The sequence below is a fragment of the Micromys minutus genome (genome assembly GCF_963924665.1).
Source record: "Micromys minutus genome assembly, chromosome: 23".
NCBI classification, from domain to species: Eukaryota; Metazoa; Chordata; class Mammalia; order Rodentia; family Muridae; genus Micromys; species Micromys minutus.
The window spans coordinates 41,728,774-41,751,230 of NC_137958.1; the positions used below are offsets into that span (position 1 = coordinate 41,728,774).

At 41.4% G+C, this 22,457-nt stretch overlaps 1 protein-coding gene across 4 annotated transcripts in view; it reads left to right on the plus strand.

Annotated features, from left to right (window-relative positions):
• ST7 (suppression of tumorigenicity 7) overlaps window positions 1-22,457 on the plus strand; it is a 225,687-nt gene that overhangs the window by 130,033 nt on the left and 73,197 nt on the right. For 3 of the 4 annotated variants that reach the window (XM_080936053.1, XM_080936054.1, XM_080936056.1), the window contains exons 4-9: window positions 554-608; window positions 1,831-1,946; window positions 4,228-4,303; window positions 6,493-6,561; window positions 8,181-8,335; window positions 11,029-11,126. In XM_080936053.1, the coding sequence (XP_080792179.1) occupies window positions 554-608; window positions 1,831-1,946; window positions 4,228-4,303; window positions 6,493-6,561; window positions 8,181-8,335; window positions 11,029-11,126 (569 nt within the window). The remainder of the gene's footprint in view (window positions 1-553; window positions 609-1,830; window positions 1,947-4,227; window positions 4,304-6,492; window positions 6,562-8,180; window positions 8,336-11,028; window positions 11,127-22,457) is intronic. The other variant, XM_080936055.1, reaches the window with a different exon arrangement.

The window sequence follows — 22,457 nt, forward strand, 5'->3', positions numbered from 1 at the left end:
GAACTTCTTCCTGCCATTGTGGTAACATTAATTTTCTTATCCTGGAAATTAATATGAATCTAGTGAGTTATCTCCAAATAAAACTTACCATCATCCCTAATGGGTCAAGTCAAGCCTAGAGCTCTCTGTTCCGCATGATGCCGAGCTGTACTTTGTCAAGGGTAATGTCATTGAGAGACATGTGCTGGAGTGACAGAAAGTTGCCCCATCTGTACATGTACCTTTTAGCTTTATTGTTGGAGGCTCATTCATAATCTCTGCTCAGATCTAAAACAAACACACAAAGTCACACAGAGGCTGCTGTTGGCATATGCACCATCATTTGAAAAATGAGGAAGCTTGAGCCTAGAGATTATGGCTAATATTTCCTATTGCCCCAGGAGTCTCTAGTACCTGAGTAATCTCTAGGGTTGTGTTTTGTTTTTCAGTTTCCTCTGTAAAGGACAGAGAATCACAGAGTCTTATCAAATGGTCAGGAAGGGTGTTGTACTGAGTCAATTAGCTCCTAATGTCACTGGACTTACGTGTCATTTCATATTCCCCTTTGTTACAGAGTGCAAAGTGTGGCGGAACCCACTGAATCTGTTTAGGGGTGCTGAGTACAACCGGTGAGTCTTGCCAGGCCAGGAAATGAACGAGCGGCTTAGAGAGCAAACACAGCAAGTGTCACTGCTGGTTCATTTAAGGGTCATGGACTAGAGTGTGCTACCCTCCCCTCCTTCCTCTCTTCTCTCTCACCCTCTCCTATCTTCTCTTCTTTCCCAGCTCGTCTCCTCTTTCTTCTCTCCCTGCCTCTCTTTTTTCCTTCTGTTTGGGACGGTTTTATAATCCATAACTTGCTTTGTGGCTGGTACCTTTGCTCCCGATCCTCTTGCCTCACAAGTGAGTCCTGGGATCACAGCATGTTACCGTGTCCAACAGCTTTTGTGTTTGGGGATATGGTCTAAAATGCTTTCATTTTTCTGTTTCATAAATATTTTGGCAGTTTAGTTTGGAATAATATACAGAATTAAAGGTCATGATTGTTTTCTATTGCAGTTAGTCTTTGAAAAATTATTATGTATGTGTAAGCCCAGAGAAAAACTTGTTCTCCCCTTGCACTGTGAGAGTTCTAGACCTTGAACTTGGATTTTCTGTTGTGGTTTCAGATAGCCCATTTGCTGAGCTACCTCACTGCCTTCTGTTGCAGTCAATGTCTTTCAAGATATATCATACAAAACCCGGATTCTGAAGGTTCCCTAACTTTATTGTGTGGATCCCAGAGAAGTTATATTGCAACTTAATTGAGTGAAGTAATTAGGCAAATTAGAAATTTGTAGTTTGGGGAAATATTTATTTGTGATATTAATTAGTGACGTTTTCCATTAGCAAGGACTATTAAAATGTTAAGGCAAAACCAAGAGAATATGTGTATCTTGTGCTATATAGTTCCTGAAGGAAGAGCAGGACACCTTTTTTGAGATCTAGTTTATTGTGTATGGTTGGTTTGCCTGCATATGTGTCTGTGTACCGTGTGCATGCAATGCCAAGGGAGGCCAGAAGACAGCATTGGACCCCCTTGGAACTGGAGTTACAGACACTTGTTGGCTATCGTGTAGTTGATGGGAATCCAACAGGAGTCCCCTGGAAGAGCAGTCATTGCTCTTTCCCACTGAGCCATCTTTCCAGCCCAGAACAGGATTTTTTTTTTAACAATATGTTTTGGTGTTCATGAACAAAGGTATTTTAATGCTCAGTGGTGGTTTGCATTTCAATTTCTCTGTACCTTCCTCCTTTATAGGTCTTTTTCCTTCCTCAAAGCTGTCTGACCATCATGTTTGCCCTTGACAGGTACACGTGGGTCACAGGACGAGAGCCTCTGACATACTATGACATGAACCTCTCCGCCCAGGACCACCAGACGTTCTTTACCTGTGATTCAGACCATCTCCGTCCTGCAGATGCAAGTACGGAAAACCCTTCAGAGACTTAGGGGTGGGAGAGCTTTCCGGCTCATTCCAGACCACAGTTCTGATTCTATAACGTCTGCTCCACAGCGAGGATTGGTGGCACACATCTGTAATCTCAACACTCAGGAGGCGGAGGCGGGGGGACATCTAGTTTGAGAGCCCCTTGGGCTATGTATCAAGTTGCAGGCCAGCCTGGGCTGCATGAGAAGAACAAGGAGAGCTAGGGAGATAGACCAGGGGGAAAGTTCTTGCCTTGTAAGTATGAGGTCCTGAATTTGATCCCTTGAGCCGGTGCAAACAGAAACAAACCCCACAGTTGATAGCACACATCACTGTAGTCCCAGCTCTGAGGAGGCAGGAACAAGTGCATCCCTGGGGCTTGCTGGCCAGTCAGCTTAAACTGTGTAGCAAGATCCAGGCCTGCCTCTAAAAAAGAACAAAAGGGAAAAAAAGGAAGGGGCAAAGAAAAAGAAAGGTGGGTGAAAGACTGACCCCTGAGGCTATCTTGTGGACTAGAGCTACACGCACGCACACATATGTGTCTCTCTCCAATGAATAAAATACTAAATTGACTAAAAAAAAAACCAGAATTCTTAAGGAATACTTACAGGAAATTTATTTACAGTGATTACCAATGTAGAAATGAGGCTTATTACTATCTAGAACATGATTTTAAAACATCAAAGTAAACTGTGTATTTTGAAGACACACATACAAACTTCAAAGGTGAGGTGGAGTGTGGGTTTCATTAATCACATTTTCATTAGAAGCTGGGATTTGGGGTGTGGGGAAAGGTAGGGGGTGGTGTACAACTTTAATCCCAGCACTCAGGAGGCAGAGGCAGGTAGATCCCTGAGTTTGAGTCCAGCCTGGTCTACAGAGCGAGTTCAAGGACAGCCAGGGCTACCCAGAGAAACCCTGCCTCAAGTTGGGATTCGTTGGCCATAAATGGCCACCCTGCTTTACTGGCTTAAGATACTGGTTTCCTACTAGTGTCGAAAAGGCACATGGCTTTGGTTGTGGCAGTGCCTATGTGCTTTCTCTGCCCAAGCAGACCTTACTTAGTGTTCATTTTACACGAGTCACTTTGCTGTTGGTAAATTTTGTATTATTAAATGGGTCAAAAGTAAATATCTGAAAATTTCTGTCTTAAGTAGGGTTATGTTATTATATTGAAACACCACAACTAAAAGCAACTTGGGGGAAGAAAGGGTTTATTTACATGGCTTACATATCAAATCACAGTCCATTGAAGGAAGCTGAAGTAGGAACTCAAACTGGATCAGGACCTGGAGGCAGGAGCTGACGCAGAAGCTGTGGAGGGGTATTTTTTTACTGGCTTACCTCCCCATGGCTTGCTCAGACTGCTGTCTTATAGAGAGAGCTCGGAGCATCAGTCCAGGATTAATACCACCTTCCCGTCAATCCTAAGAAAATGCTCCAAAGGCTTTCATAGCCTGATTTTATAGACATACATTTTAAACTGAGAGTTCCTCTTCCCAAAGTACTCTAGCTGATGTCAAGTTGTCATAAAACTAGACAGGACAGGACCTTTAAACAAACCAATTTATACATACATTTAAGAAACTGACTTATAAAATATGAATTATCAAGTTATATAAGAGTATTGTTTTTAAAGTCTTTGTTGCTATTATAGAATCTCTTACTATGACATTCCTGGGCACTTTTCCCAGTGTATTCATAAGCTGATCTGATACATAAAACCTAGATTTTCAGGGAAATCGAGTCACAAATATCTGTATCAAGCCAAATTTTATTATAGTTTAACTGAGTTCACTTTGTCTATATAGTTTCAACTTGCAAATATCTTGCACTTGCAGCAAATGCTTTGGAACATGTTGAATAGAATGATATATTATAGAAGGCATAAAGGATTGAGCGTCACTTCAGATGGGAATAGGTACATTCAGGATGGTCTGGCCATGCAATAGGAATTTCAAAATATGTAAAATATGTTTTCTAACAGCAAGTGTTTATTAAAAACAAAATATATGAATTCTGTATTATAGCCTACTTTCTTGACTTTCTTAGTGTATGATATTTATACCTATAATCTAATTCTCACACAAAAAGTTTGTTATTAGCAACTGAAGAACAGTGAAATAGCAATTCAGAATACTTGTGTGAGCTTGGGTGTGTGAACTGACTTCCTTAGTAATACAATGTTACAATTAAAGCTGCCAACTGCTTACTGCCCTACAGCTAGACATGGAACTATATTAGTAGGTGACTTGAATTATTCCCTTTTTCTAACTAGTAATGCAAAAAGCCTGGAGAGAGAGGAACCCTCAAGCCAGGATTTCTGCAGCTCATGAAGCCTTGGAGATAAATGAGTAAGTAGGGAACGGACTTGCTATTAAATGAAGACCTATGTTCTGCTGAGCATTTTCAGTCACCATTGATGGACATTTCTGTTATGCTGTGCATTTTAAATACAGGCTATTTCCAAGGGCATTGCCTTCTAAAGTTTTATTGCTTATGAAGGACAGCCCCGTGTGTGTGTGTGTGTGTGTGTGTGTGTGTGTGTGTGTGTGCCTTTACTGTGACCTTGAAAGGCTTAATAAACACTTGGCATGTTGTGAGAACATAAGCTAAGTACAGTTCTTGGTAGATCTAGAACATTTCAAATGGACCATCCTTTCTAGATGTAGAATGCGCCTCTGCATCCAGGCTTCTAGATGTAACTTCTACTGGAAGAAACAGCAACTTCAGAAAGAACAAATGATGAAAAGCTAATGCTTTAATGTTAAGATGATGAAAAGAGGAAACACTGTCCTTTCTGTTGGTAAACATTCTATGGGTTACCAGGGAAGGCTGGGAAATCCTTCCGGAGATCTCAGAAAATGAGATTCTTAATATCGGAGTCATTAAAACTTAGGGTTGGCAGAAACCTTAAAGGTCACTTAGCTCAGCCACCCATGTGGTACTTGAATCACCTCAACAGAGCCCTTGCCAAGTGGTCATTGTTAAACTATTTTATGATTTTCTTAAGAAGCTGACTGAAGCTTCTCCAGAGGGGTCTTGGAAATTAAAAAAAAAAAAGTCGCTGAGTTTCAAATCCTGTTACCATAATGCTGAATCTGCATGGTTTCTGACTCTTTGACACGACATGTTTTTTACCTTTCTGTTCTTTACAAGTTTAATATGCCTGCCTTGTGTGTGTGTGTGTGTGTGTGTGTGTGTATGTGTGTGTGTGTGTGTGTGCACATGTGCTTGTGCATGTTCATGTGTGATTCATGTTTCTGAGAAAAGGATCAGGGTCCAAAACAAAGCTCTGGGGCCTGGCATGGAGAAGCTACCCTGCAGGCTCATGTCTTCAGGAATCACATTTCTTTAGTTTTATTCAGCCAGTTACCAGGCGCCCAGTTACCCTGTGATTCAATCCATATTTCTCCATTTTGACTCTTCAGAATGCAGGTGTATAGAGAGTTTTAATTTATAGTAAGTCTGTTAGGGAAAATGAAGCTAGCAATCCTGGGCTATTTATTCTCAGCCATTCAAGCTAGCTTCTAGAGGTTTCTGCTTCATTCATTTTTATTTCATCATTTTTTACTGTGCTTAGAGGCCATTTCTTTAGTAATCCATCAGAGTTTCCTTCTGATTCACTGTTCCGTCATTTGGGAGGTCAGTCTTCTTTCCCGTTTTGAAAATGTGCACCACATTTGTCCTTTCATCCTGTCCTCTCTATTCTTTGTGACTCCACAACTCTCCCTAGAGCAGTTCCATGTCCTGCCTGCAAGGCCAGTGGGCCTCCCGCGTCTGCCCTCCCAGGTCTACCCTCCCGGGGTAGTTCCTTTAGAAAGCATTGCTGATGTGCTGTCTTGCATCTTTTTACCTATTTTAGAGTTTAATTTCTTCTCTCCTTTCCAGTCTCAAAGTCATTCTCCTTGACAAAGAAGCCAGGAGTAAGAAGCAATAAGAGTTTTCTTTTCTCTTTATTATCTACTACTAACCATAAACCTTCTTTGTTTTAATGTTGTCATATTTTTTTTTTTTGGCTTGTGCTTTTGAGGAGGTTTTGGAGATATTGGGGAGGGGGAGCCATAAGACCTTAAAGATAATTTTTAGACGTCCTTGGTGGGTTTTGTATGTTTTCTCCTTTTACCAAGTTGTGTTAGACGGCCCTTGCGGATTTGGAGCTCTGGCTCTCCTGGTGTTGTTCTCATGAACCTTCCCACTCCTCACCGTCCGCCCAGCCCTCTTCTCATCTTTCATTTTGTTTGCATGTCCTTTAAGAACATGACCCGGGCCAGATCTCTGAAGCCACGGTGGCTACTGCAGTGGTGGCCCTGTAGCCTCCCCGAGAGGTTGTCATTAGCATTAGACACATGGAGGCTGTTCTGTTGTCCTGAGCTGTTTTCCATCCCGTGTCTCATGTCACCGAGTCATGCCTCTTTCCTGTGCATTTTCAAAGCCTGCCTCCTCCTCTTCCACGGCCCTGAACTCCAGGATGACACAGTGACTCTCGCTGAATGTTCCTATCAGTTTTCATCTCACCGACTCTTTTTTTCTTCTTGGTCAGAATTAGGTCGAGAGTTGAAGTTCCCCTAATTGCTTCCTCTACCATCTGGGAGATAAAATTGTTACCAAAGTAAGTCAAGAACCTGTCGGGCACCTTACTTCTAACCAAACGAGACTTGTAGCAGATATCTGGATGGTTGGCACTCCATCACCACACTTCTTGCTTCTGTGTGTGTATTGTGTTGTGACAAAGATGCATCATCTCCATCTTCCACCGACCTGAGACCCCTGTTCTGTCCCCCAACCATCAGCAATTCTATTGCTCGCTCTCGCTCTCTCTCATGCACAAGCTCTTAGCATGTTCGTACCCAAAACTCATGAGTTTCCACATGGACACATTTCTTGGCTAGTACCACTATTTTCCCTCTCCTCCTAGGAGTACTTGAAACAAGAACACGTGAAGCAAACAGCCTAGTCCTAACTATTCTTGAGCTCCCTGCCCACCAGCTGACGTCCTGTAGTGACATCCTCTAAAGCTATGTGTACAGTTACTATTATCTCAGTGTTCAGTTTGAAGCCTTAAGCTGTATTTTTATGTGGGCATCTGAAACCCTAAGCAGTCCCTCTGATGCCTACCCAGTAGTTCCCGTCAGTCAACCTTAGCATCACCATCATCCTTTGCAAGTCGTATGTTCCGCCTCCCATAGCAACTGGCTATTTCCTCCCTCCATACTTAGCTAAAGCCTCCCCAGTGGTTCCTACTTGAATTTAGAATGATGGGATGTAGAATTTATACGACTCTTCCCACCCCTAAGGATCAGATGACCCCCAGCCTAACATTATTTGGTAAGCTCATACTTGCTCCTAGCTGGCTCTGCCATTTTCGAACAGTAACACTTAGTTTCAATCCCTGTTTATTTCCTCTCTTGTGGTCTGATGGAGAGCAGTAGGGCACTGGCCACAGAAGAGCAGGGAAGAAGAGCGAGGGGTGAGTGCAGATTAACACCCATGCGGTCGCTTCTGGCCTCATCACCCCAGACCACCCCCTTCTCTGAAAGTGGGTTGTTCTTGGTATGATTTGGAAGGTTTGCATCTTTAAAAGCCTCTTCTGTTGGTTAGTTAACTGCAAATCCATTTTGGCTTCCTGCCTCAGGGTTGTTGAAAGGGTTGTGTGACATGGTAAGGTTAGTGCCGGGCACGGTGTTTACTGTATACTTAGCAGCAAATGGCAGCTCGTTGTTAGAGGCATGAGGTTGGACTTTCCTTAGGTCGTGTGGCTACACCAGAGGTCAAACTTTCCAGAAACTACGTTTGCAGGTTTTCCTGTGTTCTCTGATGTAGAACTGTCAGCACTGCCCTGGGGCTGTAAAGCAGCGCTGCACTCGGTTTTCTGGATATTGTGCTCTCAGTGCTGACGGCGACGCTAAGTGCTCCACAGAAGGCAACTTCCTGAACCATCACAAACACACAAAGTCCATCCCATGTTCTCCGTCAGGAAGGCAGAGTGGTGCCTTGCCCCAGGTGACACATTCAGAAGGGTCACATCTGAGTCCCGTGTTCCTAACATCACTCATGCCCTTCAAGCTGAGCTGTAGGTGTTTCTTTTGTATCGTTACTGTGTCAACAAACAGGTGCATGAGACGGTTGGCCATGCTGCATGTTTGACGTAACTCCTTGCCCTTCTGCATGAACCCCCACAGTCTATTGCAGTGTCCTTGGATTTGTGATCTGTAATATCTGAATGAACAGGTGTGCGACTGCATATATCCTCTTGGCTGAAGAAGAAGCAACAACCATTGCTGAAGCAGAAAAACTCTTTAAGCAGGCCCTGAAGGCTGGAGATGGTTGTTACCGGCGCTCTCAGCAGCTACAACATCATGGGTCGCAGTATGACGCTCAGCACAGTAAGGTTTCCTCCAGAGCAATGCACTAAGGGATGGGAATGGGAAAAATTAATCAGACAACAGGTTCAGTCCGGTTCAGAACTGGGCTCTCTTACTGCCTTGCCAGCTTGGTTGCCATTATAGTCCCATGCTTGCTCATGCCCACAGTGCCATTGCCATGAACCAAGAGCAATCCATAGACAAACACTGAGTTCATAATTTCATCATTTCTCCCTTCCCTTTCCTTCCTCCAAACCCTTCCATGCATCTCCCACCACAGTAACTTTTAATGGTAACCTCCCCGCAGAAGTGGCTTACGTTTCTTCTGTTCAGAGGTTTCCTCTCAGCTGTCTCTCCATCTCAGAACTTTAAGTCCAAGTTTGTAACTGAGCATCAATTGGTCTTTAGCATCATAAAAATGTCCTCTATGTCTTGCCTGGTATTGGTCAAAGCAATCTTTCATTGGTTATAGTCCACCAGCATTTAGTTATTATTTAAGAAACATTCGTTCAGTAGATGAATGGATAAAAAATTATGGTACATTTACACAATGGAGTACTACTCAGCTATCAGAAACAATGACTTTATAAAATTCTTAAGAAAATGGCTGCATCTAGAGAATATCATCCTGAGTGAGATTACCCAGTCACAAAAGAACAGACATAATATGCAGTCACTGATAATTGGATACTAACTCCACAAAGCTCTGAACACCCCAGAAACAACTCACAGACTGTGTGAAGTTCAAGAAAAAAGAAAAAAAAAGAAAGAAAAGAAAAAAACCGTTATGTTTACTCCTTACACACCAAGAAAACTTTGACTAATTCCAGGTTACATCCTGTTTTACATGTACTTTATGTTCATTGTAACTAGTAAGATCTTAATGCACACTATCAAACCTTAAAAAAAAAGCTAAGCAATGACAAAAATGTATTCGTATACTTTTATGCAAAATGCTTAAGATTTGTACATTTATCTTTGTTTTTTAAAAATAAAGTTCTTCAATAAAAAAGAAACATTCACATTATCTTTGAAAGAGGAAGAACCATGAGTTCTTGATTATTGGTTTTTTAAAAAATAATTCTTTTTTTGTAAAATAACTTCTAAAAGGCTAAGATCCTTTACCTCAATACCCTAAACTGAGAACCCATGACACTTTGTGAGAACAGTATGGAACTAAGACACAGTAATTACTAGAGTTCCCTCAGCCCCTTGGCTCATCTTGGTTGGTTATTTAAACAGAAATCCAGTGATTCTTGTGGGAGAAAAGTGTTTTCATGGTCTGACAAAAATGTGGGTTGTTTCTTTTAGGTAGAATTTCTCTCACTTCATCTCTCTCCTTTAGTTTGAAAAGTAGGGGTATGTCCTTCATACTTGATATTATATAATTAAATTTTAATATTAAACTTGGATTTGGTCTAGAATCGGACTGAATCAGACTCTCAGTCTCAGGTGCCAGCAATACCATTCCATCATAGCTGACACGTGTGGGGAGTATGTCCACACAGCTGTCTATACACAGGTTTGCACTTTTACCCTGCAGTGAGTGTATGTAACACTAAGGCCTCTGGTCATTATACAAATATAGCAGTGCATTTTGGAGATGTATAGTAAATGTCCATTTTGAGAACTAAATGAAAATTAATGCATAAACTACACAACCTATAATATAACTTAAGACATTTTCTTTCTTTTCTTCTCTAAATTAAATCCTTTCAACCTGTTGCCTAAATCTATCCAAAAATATAATCACATCTTTACAATAATTTGTAGGTACTTGGCAGTTTTTCAGCACACATCTTGTTCTCATTGTTTAAAACTTGAAATGTTCAGACTTTGGTCTCAACATCTTTTAATAGCTGAGTATCATACATGTACTTAATCCATAACAGGTGTGTCATATTTTTCTCAAACACAGTAATTTTATTGAGGATTAAGCATATGCATGTTCTCACTGGTCTGGAAACATATCCAAAATACATAATTAAATAAAAGATTAAGATAAGAAGTTGCTAATATACAGTGTAGGGGCCGTTTGCGTGACTATTGTGGCTGTTTAGCTTGTCAGTGCTTTCTCTCACACTAGGGTAGTTTTTCATTCTGCTGCGTGCTCTATTGTCATATCTGGAATGTGTTATATTGCCATGTAAAACCAACTGCTTTTGGGACCTGGAGATGATTATGATGTCACTAGTGTTAGAGAAAGAATAATATGAACCAGAAGTTCAAGATGAGGCTTCACCAGAGTTAATGTCAAGAACGGAAAAAGAATAGTTCATCAGGATGCAACCTGCGATTCACCCCTTTGCATCTTTATCAAAAGCATGCACACTTACAGAATACGGAATTCTTGCTTGTAAACTGCATGCAGTGTTGGTGTGTTCATTTTCTTAGTCCTGTGGACAGAGATTTCATTTATTATCAAATAGTCCACATGCTTAACTCAAAAGCACATACTAGGTAATCAGTCACCATCTTGGCTTGTGGGCATCCAAGTGCATTTGTTTTCCTCTGCACACATTCTGTTATGAACAAAGTGGGTTCTCTGTGCTCTTGGCAGTGGGAACGGCCAAAGGAGCAGGATGTTCCCTTGGAGGGTTTTCTTTAAGGGTAACATATAAGAACCTCTGCATTTTTCTTTTCTGCTTAACTTAAAGCTCTTGTTTTTTATTGATTTTTTTTCCACTGTTAATGTTTTATCTCTCCTTTCTCAGGACGAGACACCAATGTCTTGGTCTATATCAAAAGAAGGCTGGCGATGTGTGCCCGGAGACTTGGAAGGACCAGAGAAGCCGTAAAGATGATGAGAGATGTGAGTTTACATCCGTGCTTGGGGTTGGTAGCAATGGACCTGAGCAAGTGGACTCATTGGCTGAGCCGTGACAACACTGTGGTCCCGTGAGTGCCAAAGCCAGCTCCCAGCTGACCAACAGAGTGAACAGTCAGGGGCGATTTATTTCAGTTCTGTGCTCTGTTTCCTTATTTGTAAGGTAACAGCAGTTTTCACAATAACCTCATAAGCTTCCTTTAAGATTTAAATGAGATAATACACACATGGCTTTTAATATAGGGTAACTGGCATTTATTTTTTCAAATCTCAGTAGTAGCCTTATTAATCAACCTTTGGGACTGTTGCAGGAAACCAATAGTGAGATCAGCCATTTCCTTTTTTATTTTTTAAACTTTATGCCAAGGTGTTTTCATTTTCATTACTTTCATTATTTTTAATTGTTTGAGAATGAATTTTCCTGCCCCAGTATTCCCTCCCAGTGCCGTGTGGTCTTTGCTTTTCTTTCTGTCCACTGAGTCCACTCAGAGCTACCAGTGTGGTGCATTAGTGTATGGTGCATGGTGTATGGCGTGTGTATGTATATAGTGTATATGTGTAGGGTGCATGTGGTGTATATATATGGTGTATGGTGTATGTGTATGGTGTGTGGTGTATATGTATGATGTATGTGTATGTGTGTGGTGTACTGTGTGGTGTGTGGTGTATGTGTATGGTGTGTGGTATATGTATATGGTGTATGTGTATGTGTGTGGTGTATGTATATGGTATATGTATAGTATATGTGTATGTGTATGGCATATGTGTGTGGTATGTGGTGTATTGTGTGGTGTGTGGTGTATGTGTATGGTGTGTGGTATATGTGTATGGTGTATGTGTATGGTATATGTATATGGTGTGTGGTGTATGTATATGGTGTGTGGTGTATGCGTATGTGTATGTGTATGGTGTATGGTGTAGGGCCTGCTCCTGGAAGATGGGTAACTTTCTCCCAGTGGCTATCGATTACCAATAGCTCCTTGGGGAGGAGTGGAGTTAGTGTCTACACCTTCCGTGTTGGGGTTTGTTCTGGGTGGATCTTGCACAGGTCTCACAAATGCTGCCCCAGCTCTGTGAGTTCATTCTTTCTACTTCCTGCTGTGTCTGAAGAACACTGCTTCACTGTTGTCCTTCAGTCCTCGGCTTCCTGCAGTCTGTCTTTCTGCCCTTTCCACAGTGAGCCCTGAGCCTTGGGAAGGGCCAATGATTTATTTATTCAGTACATAGCTGTTAGGAAATGAATTATGGGCCAGCTGGTTACATTCAAACTTAGTATCATAAGAGCCAATCCACTGTAGCAATTTCAGCCACTGTCCATAGAATCCTGAGAATCAGGCACTTTATTGGTGTAGTTATCACAAGAACTAACACTAAAAGGAGTTGTGATTTGGCTTATTAGCAGATCACATGCAGAGCATGAACGTGGCCCTGGCTTCTAGTCCAAGTTCTAAAACCCTGTAATGAAGTTTAAAGGAGAGTGAAGAAGAAAGAAAAGCGTAAGAGTTGTGAGCAGGAGAGAATTAGGAGGCCGCGAGTGTGTGCCCACAGACAGTACTTTTAAAGGAAAACAACTCAAGTGGCCTTTGTCTTCATTTTTGCTTGTTGTCATTAGTAAGAATCATTTTTTCATTAAAAAGCAGATGTCAATGTGAATTACATCTGTCATTTTCTTTTTAAAAACTATCTCAACAAATTCCTTGTCAGCACTTAAATCTTCTACTATATTTCTAAATCAGAGGCTTACATCACTAGAGCCTTTATAAAAGCAAAATGACCCAGGGTCTGGACAGCAGTGGCCTCCTGCTCAACTTTGAGTTCCTGGGCTGCCTGCAGGCTGGGCAGAGGCTTTTCTCAGCTTGCCTCTGGAAGGACAGCTGTTCACGAGTCTCAGGGACTCTTTGGAGGAGGGAGCGTGGGCGCAAGGCTCACCTGGTTCTTTCTTTAGGATGTAACACAGCAGGGCAAAGGCCCAAGGACAGGGCAGGAGAAGGAAAATTATGAAGGTGATACGCACTCACTCAGATTGAAATTCTTTCAATTGAAGAGAATAATTTTAAAAGACTTATCACATAAATTAATTTTAAGAAAAGGAGGTTTCTGCGGAGACATAAATTGTTTGTAAAAATTTTCAGCTTGTAGAAATCCTATTCCCTGATACAACAAGGGAACTCAGCCAGTTACTAAGGCTGCGTAGAGCAGGGACCTTAGCAGAGGTTGGGTGAATGGGGCATTTCTTTCTCAGTCTGAACCTTGTATAGCCGCATTAATCCTTTGACTTTGTTCCCATTGTCAATTGTCATTGTCATCATCTCCTTCTCCCAGTCCTCTTCCCCCTTCTCTTCCTCTTCCTCCTCCTCTTCCTCTTCCCCCTCCTCTTCCTCTTCCCCCTCCTCTTCCTCTTCCCCCTCTTCCTCTTCCCTCCTCTTCCTCTTCCCCCTCCTCTTCCTCTTCCCCCTCCTCTTCCTCTTCCTCTTCCCCCTCCTCTTCCTCTTCCCCCTCTTCCTCTTCCCTCCTCTTCCTCTTCCCCCTCCTCTTCCTCTTCCCCCTCCTCTTCCTCTTCCCCCCTCTTCCTTTTTCCCCTCCTCTTTCTCTTCCCCCTCTTCCTTTTCCCCCTCCTCTTCCTCTTCCCCCTCCTCTTCCTCTTCCCCCTCCCCCTTCTCCTTTACATTATCCTTAGCCATAACTAACCGAGAGCAGGCATAATACACACAGGAACATCTTAATGTGTGCTCAACCATTTCCATAGGGAAAGCAAGTTCTGGCTATTTTATTTCCATTTTCCCCTGGTCTTTTTCTGCTTATTTTCAAATGCTTAAAATCAACACATCCACCACATATTTAGTATAGTTGACTTTTGGCTTAATATAACTTTATATCTACAATTTTACTTACGGATCAAGCCCAAATACATGTTTACAAAGAAAGTCTAGGATGTAGGAGAGAGATACTAGCCAGCAGTCAAGAGGCATGGGCTTTGCCTTTTCCATGCCCTGGACTCAAGGAAGCTCAATTTCTTCTGTGGGCTTCTCACTTAAATTTCCACTAATAGGGAATAATGCTTCCTACCATTAGGAAACTTCTACTTGGTGAGAAAAATTCACCTAAACAATGCAAGCACACTTGGCATGTAATTTGCATGCTTATAGTTTTCTTCATATTTTCCTTTACTTAAGTAATGCATATGATTTTCTTGCCAGCTGTCTTGAAGGACATCTTGAGATAATTCCAATTTTATTTTTAAATTAAAACTTAGGTATTCATTTTTGGAAATTGTCATAGAACTATGCATATTTGCTGGGTAGAGCATAACATTTCTTGCCTTCACTGTTTGCTGATCAGATTAGGGAAATTGGTCGTTCATTACCTTAAACCAATTTCATTTTCTTAAGTGAATCAATCAACCAAATAATCTATTTTGTGCTCTATCTACATATCCATATATGCCTATATATTATATGAATATTTGTATACCTATACATAGGTATGACTTTTATATATCAAAACAGCCTTTCATTTCTTAAAATACCAATACACATTGCCTCAGAGTTTATGGAGTGTCCATTAATAGATTCTCTGAGCTATTCCTATGAGGAACGTGCCAGTCTTGAGAGAGACATGTTTTAAAGGGGAATATTGAAAGAGGTTTCAGAAACTCCTACACCCAATACAGAGCACAGAGGTTGACAGCTCTCCCGTTGTTAAAGCTGCTCGGCCTTGCAGCACAGGGTTGACCTCTGTCCCTCCACTCAGTTGTGTGGGTTATACTTCTCTGAGAATTAGCTGCTCTAACAGCATGTGTAGAAACCATCTCTCCAGGACATTTCCTCTGATAAAATAGCACACTGGGTTCCAGGCAGCCTGCTGATAAAGGCAAGAGGATCTATTCCTTCAAGGAGACACAGCTATCTCTTCTCCATTTGCATGAGTTTAAATTTCCCTGAGCAGAGTTTGAAGTGGAGAGGCAGAGATGACTGCCATCCACCGTGAGAGCCAGGCCATGGGAAGAAGCTTCTTCTGGAGACTCCTCAAGAAGGGTGAACTGTTACCTTGCTGTGTTCTCACTGAAAGAACGTGAAAGGATTTCTGGGAAGGTGGCTAAAGAGAATTTCTTTTATTTCTGTGACTCAAGACTATACAATTGTTCAAATAAAATATTGAATTTTATCATGAAATACTGATAAGGTAAATGCACATCTGACTTTGTTGTCAAGATTAACAGCCTGTTAACTACTGCAGAGTCAAGGGTTTTTTTTTTTTTTTGTTTTTTATTAGAGCATTCGCTCCTTTTACATAGAACTCTTTTACAGACAATAATATAGCAGCACCACAGTGCGAAAGGAGTAATTTGGAAGTCAGGAAAGCTGAGGGACCATGTTGGCCACTAAGCTTTGCTGCAATGCGGTGATTTTTCAGAATGGATAGAATTGCATATTCTTATGGTTAAATTTTTAAAAAAGCCATTGCATTGGTTCCTATCATTGGTATTTGGCATACAACACTGCTTCTTCTGTTTCTCTTTCCTCTTAACAGCTATCATGTTTGTCTTCCTTGGTCCTATTTGAATGTATTTGAAATAGAATTCACAAGGCAGATTGATGTCTTCTGAATTCTTAGTCATACTTGTCAAGCTAGATATGAATAAACCGTACAGATGGGCTAATTTGTCTCTCTGACAGAACCTAAAAGCTCCTGTGATCATCTGTTCAGAGCAGGTTTTGCAAAGCTCAGCTCTGCGAACATTCTGAGGCATAGAGTCATCTGTTGTGGGCGCTGAGGGAGACGGGCCTGTAGTTTGTAGTACTGTGTCCTATCCATCTCCAGTTGTCTCCAGGCTCCTGAGTACAGTAGACTGCAGTGGTGCTACTAATAGTGGAGAGTCGTCCTCCGTAAGAAGCATCAGACTAGAGCTTCTGTGGCTGGAGAGGTCTGTTGCTGCAAAGACTTTGTGTGCTTAACTGGTAGCCTGAACTCTGTTTGGGTACAAGCCTCCAGAGCACCGCTGGACTTAACAAGCTTTGGCTTCAGGGCTGCTTTGCCCAGATGGAATTCCTTGGGGTATCAAGGGCAGGAAGAATAACATAAGTTGGACATTTCGGTGAGGTCCAGGTGAAAGACCAGTGAGGAGTAGTGGCCGCCTCTGCTTCTTGGCCTGCCTTCAGATCAGTGTTTGCTGACTTCGCCCGAGTCTGGAGCCTCTCGGAAACTCCACTTGTTCTTCCTGCTCTCTGTAGTTTTCTTCAAGTCTCTGAGCCATTTCCTTCCACAGTAGTGTAGTGTCTACAGTATTGTCTCTTCATGTGCTGACCTCCCAACTGACACAGATGTCATAGCCCTTCTGAAATACCGTGTGCTCGAGTTTAGAAAGCTGTGCTGTGTTAGTGTCTCGTCACAGCAACCAATACATGAGATAGGAAAAGGGAGTACAGTCTATGCCGACTCATAGTCTCAAAGATTTCACTTCCTGCTCTAGTGGCTGCATTGTTCCTGGGTCATGCTGAAGACTGTTTATTATGGTAGAAGGATGTATACAAGCTTTTGGCAGTCAGGAAGAAGAGGTGGATGGGTGAAGGCCAGGGACAACATAAAGCCTTCAAAAGCATACACTAAGTGACCCACTTTCTCCTGTCTGCCCTACCTCCCACAGTTTCCACCATCTCCCAGTAACCCATTCAGTTATACATTGAATTACACATGTATGGATCCATTGACTGTACCATAGTCCTCATGATCCATTTACGTCCCCAGTACTCCCCCTATGAATGTTGCATTGATGTCTAGGCCTTCAACTTGTGGGTAGAAGAAGTATTTTACATCTATCTCAAGACGTTCTTCCCTTCAGTGTTCTAAAATTAAAAGATTTCATCCTCCCAATTAGCCAATCCTGCATGCCAACACTTAGTCTCAGAGTCTTAAGTACCATCTAACTACTGACCAACATTTCTGTACTGTTGACTGTGTTCTAGGAAAAGGTATTTGCTCAAGGTCATATCTGGTGTTTGCCTATATCAAAAGTGTCCAGAGTACACATATTAAATGGACAGATCAATCTAACGTATTTGTCAGAGGCCAGTGTGATGAACTAGAACTTATTTTCATTCTCCCCACCATTGGAAAGCTATGTTATTATGTGAAGAGGAAAATTACAGACATTATATATGATATGATTCAATTCTTGTCAATTATAAATAGATGTTACTGTAAATCAATAGCTCTCAAACTGTATAGTCCCAGAGCCCCTTTAGAATTATTTCAAACCACAAAAGTCTTATACATATAGGCTTGTTTTTTCATATTTACCAACTTTTAAAATTAAGACTGATATTTTTAAAGATTTAGCCATTTAAAATAGAATTGCAACTATATTATATACATTAACAGATATTTTCATGGACAAAGAACTCCATTGTTGAGGCAAATCGAGTACTGAAAGAGTGTCATTGCTCTAGTACTTGTTCAGATCTCTCTAGTGTCTGGCTGAGTAGAAGAGAAGTAAGGTCTCCAACTGATTCTCCATTTACTTTCTAGTCTCAACATGTGGACTCTGGTAGTACCGCCGTATATATAACATGTGAGACTAAGAAAAAGAAAATGCATATTACTATATAATAGTGGATATAAAGAACAAATATGTAGGTGGTACAGGCCCAGCTCCTGCATGCTTCCTGAGGTGACCGAGGTTCTGTGAGCCCCCATTATCCCAAGTTAGTTGACTCTGTGAATCTCCTTGACCCCTGCAGCTTGCTCACTTCTGTGCCCCACTCTTCCACAGGACTCCCCAGGCTCCACCTTATGTTTTGAGGTCCCATTTGTCGATTCTTGATCTTAGAGCATAAGTCATTGGTGTTCTGTTCAGGAAATTTCCCCCTGTGCCCATGTTTTTGAGTCTCTTCCCCACTTTCTTTTCTATTAGTTTCTATTATAAAGAGGTCCTTGAGCCACTTGGACTTGAGCTTTGTACAAGAAGATAAGAAATGATCAATTTGCATTCTTCTATGTGATGACCTCCAGCTGAATCAGCACCAATTGTTGAAAATGCTGGTTTGTTTGTTCATTTTCCCCCCACGAGATGGTTTTAGCTTCTTTGTCAAAGATCAAGTGACCATGGGTGTGTAAGTTCATTTCTGGGTCTTCAATTCTATTCCATTGATCTACCTTCCTATCTCTGTACCAATACCATGCCATTTTTAATCACAATAGATCTGTAATACAGTTTGAGGTCAGGGATGGTATTCCCCCAAAAGCTCTTTTATTGTTAAGAATAGTTTTTGTTATCCTGGATTTTTTTATTATTCCAAATGAATTTGCAAATTGCTCTTTAGAACTCTTTGAAGAATTTACTTAGAATTTAGATGGGGATTACATTGAATCTGTAGATTGCTTTTGGCAAGATGGCTATTTTTACCATATTAATCCTGTCAATCCATGATCATAGGAGATCTTTCCATCTTCTGAGATCTTTGATTTCTTTCTTCAGAGACTTGAAGTTCTTGTCATACAGGTCCTTCACTTGCTTGGTTAGGGTCACACCAAAGTTTTTTATATTCTTTGTGACTATTGTGACGGGTGTCAGTTCTCTAATTTCTTTCTCAGCCTGTTTGTCCTTTGAGTAGAGAAAGGCTACTGACTTGTTTGAGTTAATTTTATATCCAGCCACTTTGCTGAAGTTGTTTATCAGGTTTAGGAATTCTCTGGTGGAATTTTTTGGGTCACTTAAGTACACTATCATATCATCTGCAAAGAGTGGTATTTTGACTTCTTCCTTTCTCGTTTGTATCCCTTTGACCTCCTTTTGTTGTCTAATTGCTCTGGGTAGGACTTTAAGTACCATATTGAATAGGTAGGGAGAGAGTGGGCAGCCCTGTCTTGTCTCTTGATTTTTGTGGGATTGCTTCAAGTTTTCTCCATTTAGTTTGATTTTGGCTACTGGTTTGCTATATATTGCTTTTACGATGTTTAGGTATGAGCTGTGGATTCCTGATCTTTCCAAGACTTTTATCATGAAGGGGTGTTGAATTTTGTCAAAGGCTTCCTCAGCATCTAATGAGATGATCATGTGTTTTTATTCCTTTGAGTTTGTTTATATGGTGGATTGTGTTGATGGATTTCTATATATTGAACCATCCCTACATCCCTGGGATGAAGCCTACTTGATCATGATGGATGATTATTTTGATGTGTTCTTGGATTCAGTTTGTGAGAATTTTATTGAGTATTTTTGCATTGATATTCATAAGTAAAATTGGTCTGAAGTTCTCTTTTTTTGTTGGGTCTTTGTGTGGTTGAGTAAGAATTATACTTTTTAAAGCATGCTTCAGAAAACAGGGGTGGAGAGGTGGCTCAGTTGGTAAAGTGCCTGTCCCCCAGTAGGATGACCTGGATTCTAATCTCCATCCCCCCATGTAAAAGGCAGGCACAGCCATACACACTTGTAGTCTTAGTGCTGACAAGTGAAGGGCTGGAGGATCAGAGTTTGCTGGGTCAGTCTGTTTAGTCAATCTGTGAGCTGAGTTCAGTGAGAGAAAGGCTCTGTCTCAGCCACATGAGGTGGACTTTGGAGCTGACTATGAAATACCATATAGATCTTCAGAATTTGGATGAGATTGAAGAAGAACTTGCATGTTAAGAAGGCACTGTTGGCTTGGGGGATGAGTTGGTTGTAGCTAGTCTTGGTTAGACAGTGTTTATAAACTTTGCCTAAGAAATGACCCATTTTCAGTGAGAGAATATGTAGAGACATAGAAGAGAGAAGCTGGACAGTGGTAGAGACAGACACTCGAGCTAGACATCCAGCCTCTGCACACATATGTACACATCCAGAACATACTACACCACACCATCAACAACACACAGCCTGCACCTCTGGGATTCATTAAAACTTGCCAAGCATTAACAACTTCTGATTTTAATTTGGCTATTTATCAAGTAGCCAAATGAATGGTTTATAAAAGAGAACTAATGTCCCCTATACAAACTATGAAATATATTTTTATCATGATGTGTGTGTGTGTGTGTGTGTGTGTACATAAACATGCACATATGGATGTCAAGGTGGAGGCCACAGGATAACCTCAAATGTTATTCTTCAGATACCATCTATATCTTACCGAGTAATTTAGTCTGGCTGTCCAGTACACCCCAGAGATTCACCTTGCCTCACCTCCTTAGTACTGGGATTACAACTGTACATGTTAGCTTTTTTTTTTTTTTTTTTTTTTTTGTAAGTTGGGGCTGACTGCTCTTCCAGAGGTCCTGAGTTCAATTCCCAGCAACCATACATACGGTGGCTCATGACCATCTGTAAAAAAATCTGATGCCCTCTTCTGGCATGTAGATGTCCATGCAGATAGAGTACACCTACATAAAAACAAACAAACAAACAAACCTAAGCCAGATGTGTCTTGGCACATGCCTTTATTCCCAGCATTTGGATCTCTGAGTGAGCTCCAGGTCAGCCAAGGCTGTTTCAAAAAACAAAACGAACCAACCAACAAACAAAACTGTGGGTTAAGGGGATTGAATTGAGACCCTTAGATTTGCAGGACTGAGCTCTCTCGCCATTCTGTAAGATGTCCGTTCTTAATGTACAAATGAAAAACCTTCCCAGGAGGAATGCTAAACCAATATTTTTGAAGGCCAGTTTCTTTTACCATTTTAGTTCCTTTGTTCATCCTAACTTTTATAGCCCTTTCTTTCTATGTATACGGTTCTCTTTGTTTCTTTCCTTAAGAATCTCATGGATTGTTACAGACAACTTGATTTTGTTGTTAACCTGATCTTGAGGTTGTTGTGGTGGACAGTTGGACAGCTAAAGGAATTATGTTAACTGTTAGCACAGGGAGTAGGAAGAATGTTTTGGTGGGCCTGCAGGCAGCCAAGATCTGCTGAAACAATTTATTTCCAAATCTTTAAAGACACTCAGATGTTAAGTTGAAGACTAGCACTGAAATATGTTAATTACCTGGTGCGGTGTGATCGCTGGTACATGTTTAGATTCTGTCTTTCCTATAGGTACAAAAGGGAGTGAGTCTTGTGCGTAGGTGCTGTGTGCACCGAACTCACTCATGGAGTAAGTTAGGCTTATGGTAACTGTAGGAGTGCAGGCTGCGAGCAGGAATATGGAGAAGAGCAACAGCTCTGCTTCTGTCTTCCCCTTCTTGTTCAGTTCTTTCACTTTTCTAGTGCTGTTTGTCCCCCCACCCCCAATTCTCCACCTCCTCTCTCTCTCTTGTCTCCTGTAGTGCGATTTTGCTCTTGCTATATCCACTTTGCTCTAATCCACTTACCATTCATATATATATTTATTCAACCAAAATAAATATGTAGACTAGCTATCTGTGTCAATTTTTGTTCTTTGTGGTTTCTGTAATCAGTAAACAAATCAAAGGCCCGGTTTATATTCTAGGAGGAGGAAGAGATGAAAACTTACAAACATAGGTATGTTCTCATAGTACGTTAGAACGAGGAGAGCTATGGGAAAGCTCTGTGGACAGATGTAGGTTGAAGGAGCCCAAGGACACACACAGTGATTTGGGGTAGTCAATATCAAACCCATGGTCAGGTATGCATGGTTTGGAAAGTGACATTTAGCCAAAGACCAAAACCTATAAAGAAGTAGATATTAATTATATAACATAGGCAAAAGAGCCTGAGATAGGAGAGTACCTGGGATGTACCAGTAATGACAAAGGAGCCCTGAGTGGATAGGTCGGAGCCGGTGCAGGGGAGAAAAGAGGCCCTGAGAGGTCACGGAGGGTACAGACGGTGGTAAATTCCACTTTACTGTAAGTGAATTGAGGAACCTTGTGAGGATTTCAGTAGAGGCGTGAGATGATAAGTCAGTTTTCATAGACTGCTGTGTGGTGGGGAAGACGGGGGGGGGGGCAGACAGAGAGTCTCGTATTGATCTTACAGAGAGATATGTGGTTATGTTGGCAGAGCAGAGTATAAATGATGAGTCTGTATATTCAAACCATAACCAAGAGAAGTTGCTAAACAACCAGATGTGCAGTATGGGGAAAACAGAAGTCAGGATGATTATAAGGATTTGCCTTATCAGGAAAGGAATTCTATCAGCTAAGGCCCAGAAACTAAGTGAAGCAGGGTCAAGAGGAGGTTGAATTGTATTTTGAATAGTTACAGTAAGAAGCAACTGTTAATTTTTCCCTTAAATGGTGGCATGACCTTTCATAGCCTGTGGTAACTCTGGCACTTTAGAAGCAAAGAAAGCACTAAGCAGAAGGGAAGTGAGGGCATCTGAGTTTCTCAGAGGCCTTGATGAGATGCTCTTCTTGTTGCTCCCCACATCCCATCTTACAG